The sequence below is a fragment of the Pteropus vampyrus genome, unplaced genomic scaffold, assembly GCF_000151845.1.
Source record: "Pteropus vampyrus isolate Shadow unplaced genomic scaffold, Pvam_2.0 Scaffold159, whole genome shotgun sequence".
NCBI classification, from domain to species: Eukaryota; Metazoa; Chordata; class Mammalia; order Chiroptera; family Pteropodidae; genus Pteropus; species Pteropus vampyrus.
Genome location: NW_011888940.1, coordinates 1753697 through 1759235, shown reverse-complemented (window position 1 = coordinate 1759235; position 5539 = coordinate 1753697). Strand labels below are relative to the sequence as shown.

General features: G+C 37.2%; 1 protein-coding gene across 8 annotated transcripts in view; it reads right to left on the bottom strand.

Moving 5' to 3' along the window:
* AKT3 (AKT serine/threonine kinase 3) overlaps nt 1–5539 on the bottom strand; it is a 282574-nt gene that overhangs the window by 113336 nt on the left and 163699 nt on the right. For all 8 annotated transcript variants that reach the window (XM_023536572.1, XM_023536569.1, XM_023536574.1 and 5 more), the window contains one exon: nt 1267–1378. In XM_023536572.1, coding sequence (XP_023392340.1) covers nt 1267–1378 — 112 coding nt within the window. The remainder of the gene's footprint in view (nt 1–1266; nt 1379–5539) is intronic.

Below are 5539 nucleotides of genomic sequence, written 5' to 3'. Positions count from 1 at the left end.
AAGAGATTCAAGGAGCTAGGAAAGCGTATACCAAGGGTCCCACCTAGTCTACGAGAGTCAGAGAAGATTTTGTGGGAAAAGTGACATTTTAAGCTCAGATCTGAAATATACATAGGAATTAGCCCAACCACAGTTACAGATTAAGATATAAGCAAACTGAGGACTCAGCACAGAAATGCCAAGAGAGAACATGGGGTGGGGAAGGAGAACACATGGAATTGTAGGCACACTAATTACCTAAATACATCTCACAGACTAAGACTGGAAGTTCAGAAAAGAGTATATCGGTCCTTAAATTTGGTTACAGAATTAGAATTAGGAGTAATTTCTAGTTCTTTTCTATTTTTCTTTCTTTTCTGTTTCCTAAAGTAATCATATATTATGATTTACTGTTTATTAATCAAAAAAGTAGTATTAAAATAATATTTTATTACTTACTAGGTTTGGGGAAGAGGCTGTTTTTTGGGTTTTGGTGGGGGAGGGGGTTGGGTTTTTTAATCTTACACAAGTTTCTTAAGACTTAATTCATTCATTTGGAAAATCAGGCTAATAACATTCAACTTCACAGAGTTGCTGATTTGGATCAAATATGGTAACATATGTGCCAGAAAATGATTTTGTGGTTGTGGTTGTTGGACCTCACTCAGCATCAGAGGGACCAGATAAAAAGGCGTTAAGCAGAATTTGGGGGCAGGGAGGTGGCAGCAGGAACTGGTAGTAACTCAGGAGGGTGGAAACGCGCGGCCAGATGAAGCTGGTGAGCCAGCGGGTAACGCGTGCAGCTCTTGTCTTCAGCACCGACTGCAGCCGGTGCCAAGGAATCCTGCTACGTGTTTCTCACTGAGCCTAGACTAGACCCCGTCTCGGCATCCTTCTCAACACCGCCCCAGGCGGCCACTCGCATAATGGCATCCTTCGTGAAACTTTTTGCTATCTCCAGCCTCAGAATTCCAAATGAGAACACAATCAATTCTGTAATTCTTTTAAAAGAGGTAGTTCAGTTATAAAACTGTCTTCTTTAACTTATGCTTTAACTTTTTAATGTTCTGTTTTCTCTAAGAAGTGTATCTTATAGAACTTCTAGAGGTTATGATTTAATATTTTGCAAAAGTTTCTGTTATTCATCTATTACACCAGAATAATAATTAAGGGACTATAGCATTTTATAAACATATTTAGATATATTTATAAATGGTGATACCAGATACAAATACATCTTTAGACTGTTACTTTTTCACAAAACAGAAAAAAACATGAGTTTCTTACCTTTCCTCTGGAGTATCTACATGAAATGTTCTCTCTATGACAGTGGTCCACTGGAGACATCTGATAATAAATGTGTTTGGCTTTGGTCGTTCTGTTTTCATTAACTGGCATTCTAGAAATAAAAAAAATGCCGCTTTGAATATACTTACACTTAAACCAAGAAATTAACAGTTGAGAACTACACAGTTCTATTCTAAACAAGATCACTGCAACCTCACAGCATACTGCAGGTCCCCAACTCAAGGATGTGCACAGCCTGCCCTCAGCATTCCTTTCCAGTCCTTCCCCGCCTCGGGCCACATGCTCGCCTAACCAGCCATACTGGACTGCATAACTGCCCCCAAATGTATCCTGCTGCTCTTTCCTTCATCAGTAGCTTCGCTCCAGCCGTTCTTACTGCCTAGAATGCTTTCTATTTACTTTATCCCTGTCCATGTGCAACCACAAACGGTCAAAAGAATACTGTTCGTTAAGGTCCAGATCAAATCCTACTCCTTCCATGAAGCCTTTTATAACAAGCTGGCCCTAGACTGACTATCCCTGCACCCCACCCCCCATATTCTCCTAACTTATTATTGTATCCCTCATTTTTCACTTAGCACAGACTATCTTATATTACTATCATTTTAAAAAGGTATTCTTATCTCTATCTAGATTATAAGCCTTGTGACAGTACACACTGTCTATAACTCTTAATAATCACAGACCCTAGTGACAGTCAGTCAAAGAGTCACAAATTCTGTCAGGGAATATCTAGAAGACTTCCAAGAAAAAGACATTTTAGTGGCTAAAAGTATGGATTCCATTTTTTTCCCTACCATTAGCTATGCCACCTTGCAAGATAATTAATCCGTCTGGTCTTCAAGTATTAAATGAGAAACAGTAAACAGTAAGAGTATCTACACCATAAAATTGGTATGGAGATTAGTAATAAATCAATGTAACATTTACAAAATGTGTGACAAAAAGTTTTCAATAAATGCTAGCTATTAGCTATTATTATTAAGACTGGACTTATTATTAGGACAGGACCACGTTGGACTTTAAAGGTTACGTGGTATTGGACAGTAAGAGAGAGTAGAGTAGGCTTGTCTACTGACACTGTTCTTTTGGAAAAAAACTAATTTACCCCTAGTTGAAAATTTCAAGTGTTTTCTCAGTGCTTATCTGTTTTGTCCTGTTCTCCACCACTTACAACTATCAACTACCATTTCTGTGTCTTTACAGAGTCACACTGAGCTAGATCTTTACTGACTCTTTGCACTAAAAGAGATCATTCACCCGAGGGTCTCTGTTTCGTTTTCGTCTCTTTTCTAGCAAGCCTTCATGGTTCTGCCATCATCCTTCGCTTACCAATAACAAAATCCAAACTTCTTTCCATCTTGGATTTCTATTTTATGATACGCATGTCCAACTACGCAGTGGATAGTTCTACCTGGTTGAATTAGATGGTGCCTTATCTAAAACAAAACCCACTCATCTGTTCCCTTAAATCTGTTCCTACTCCTGGCTTCTTAATTTTTCCATCATCCAGACTGAAAACATGGCATGATCTTTTTTTGAAGTTAGTATCTGCCATTACCTGGTTTTTCCACTCATGCAGTTCTCTTCAGACTCCCACTGCCCAACGCCTAAACCCCCGGAGGTGCCATAAACCAGACCTAATCTGACTGTCTTGGAAGCCCACTGTTCTTTCCCATTTACTTCTTCACAAAACTCCTATTAAGTTTCTAGCCAGTGGTTTACTGCACTGTCTTATAGGTGTTTAATGTGTGTTAATTTAATGTCTAGCAGTATAAATTATTTAAAAGTTAGGAATCATGTGCACAAATCTTCCTCACAGTACCTACACCAGTGACAGAACTTAACGGCACAGAGTAAATATTTGATGACTGAGCACCTGACCAACTGGCTTTTAATGTAAAGGATGAAGGACAGACACTTAAAAGAGGGGCATGGCCAGACGGAAATGCTCAACAATGAAGTATGGAGTAAGGGAACCAGGAAGAACAGAAAAGGAAAGAAAGAACCTTCAATCTAAGGTTCATCTATTTCGCTTTGACTTCGGGGTCCCACTGTGATGTCAACATAACTGAGACAACAGACTTTAAAATTACAACACCAGACAAGTCCAGCCTCCATCACGCCCCATCTGCTCTTTCTCATCTTTAAAAGCACTATCAAGAATTAAAGTTAAACTTTAAAGGAAGCACATACCTAACATGTAAATGCTATAATTTAAGTAACTTCTCAATCTTCTAATTTTAAAAGCTACTTAAAATACTACATGAGATTCCAAGTGATTATCAAGTATAATCTTTAAAATGATAATAAAGGTGATTAATTACCATTTCCCAAGCAGACCACTGAAAAGGAATTGTTTAGAAAAGAATTAAATGTTTGTAATTACGTACAGATGGTTTTGGAAAAGATTAAAATAATAATATAATGATCTAAGTAGTTAGGCACAACTTCGTTGTTTTGACTAAATATGATAAGTATTCACGGACTCAACTATATACTGAAATGACAGTTATGGGCCAAGCACTATGCAAGATTCTGGGCATAGCACGAAATTCCCCAAGCTTACAGCACATACCAAATTCTATTATTATCATTCCACACATATAATTATAAAGGAATATTTCGCTAATGGTATAAAGGTTTTAATCAGGTCTTCTAGTTCAACAAAAATGTTATACACAATTATGAACAAGTAGTATAAAGAAATAAACCTATATTTCATAGGTTTTTGTATGAAATACTCTGTATGTGAATCCAATTCTAAATAATATCCATTACACCGAAACTGTACAAGAGAGAAGCAGCTACCAAAGCTGGCAGGCTATCCAAAAGGTGGCTGGGTCAAAACCAAGAGAACATCCTCCCACAGCCTCTCAGGTTCACTGCGATCTACTTGCAAATATATTGAAAGAGCAGAATCTGAAGCCGCTACAGTTGAAGTTTCAAAATACCATGTTAAAACAAGTGAGCAAGTAAACAGAAAAACTTTCGGTTCTTTTACGTTAGCTATAATATGGAATCGTGAACACACCCTACACTCTCTGTAAAATGAAGAAAAACAGGCAGGAAAGTTTTCAGAACATGGTTCATGTCTTAAAAACTCTTAAACGGGACTCTTGTTCTTAAAGTGGATGGTGGTAAATAGTCAGTACTTCTTCAGAGAGATATTTCCATTTCAGTTATATAAAGATTCCCAATTCGAGCCTGGCCAGTTTAAGTTTTAAAAATAAAAGTGCAAAGTCCAGGTAGAGATTCTAAAAAGCTATCAATCAAATGATAATCTATGATTTCTGGTACCACTTAATACACATGAAGAAAGCAAGTGTCTTATATAAAATGCCAGGTAACTTTTATTATATCATAACCCTTGAATACTTTTCAGTAAAGTATTTGTTATAGAAGTCTTTAAATTAGATACTTATACTAGTTAAACTCACCTGATCAGGTTAAGCTAAATTTCAAACATTCTGCTTACTTTACACCATTCTGAACACAGGCAATCTAGTTTATTCAAAGCTATAATTTCTCTGTAAACCTGAAAGCCAAAAACTGCGACACGCCAGATCAAAAATTATATACTAAAAAGAACTGTTTTGGATATCACGTGTTCAGATTTTATTTAAAAGATTAAACTTTATTTCAACCTCTTTACCCCTTTTAAATACAAATTTTATTTTTTTAAAAATAAATTCGACTAACAATGTGAAAAACAAAGGCATAATAATCGGTTCTAATTAAATCACAGAATGAAACAATGCTAACTCTTGAGTTACGACACCCATAAGGAGACTCTAAGCCCCCAGTTATAATACTATTGTGGATATTCTTTAAAAGGAGAAAATAGCATTTTTTTCTTTTGTTTAAAGTCTTTACAATCCAGAGGCAAAAAGAGAACAGTGCCAGCTGAGCCTCGACACATCAAGCTTAAAGAGGTTCACTCGATCCACTGAGAGGGGTGCCTCAAGCGTGGCAGGTGCCCTGCCCCGGGGACAGCAAGTCCAGGATCACTGTGTGGCAGGCACTGCGCTGACTGGTGGTTTCTAAATGTTACTCACTTCCTCTGAAGTACAAATTTAAGAGGTGTTAACGTCATTATTCTCCATTTCATAAGTGAGCTAATAGAGACTGCGACCAGTTAAATAACTTGCCCCAAAGCACACAGCTTGTGACTGTGTATTTACTTCCAGGCCTACGTGATTCAAATTCCATGCTTTTTTGGAGAGAATACACTGCTAGCAAAATTACCTTT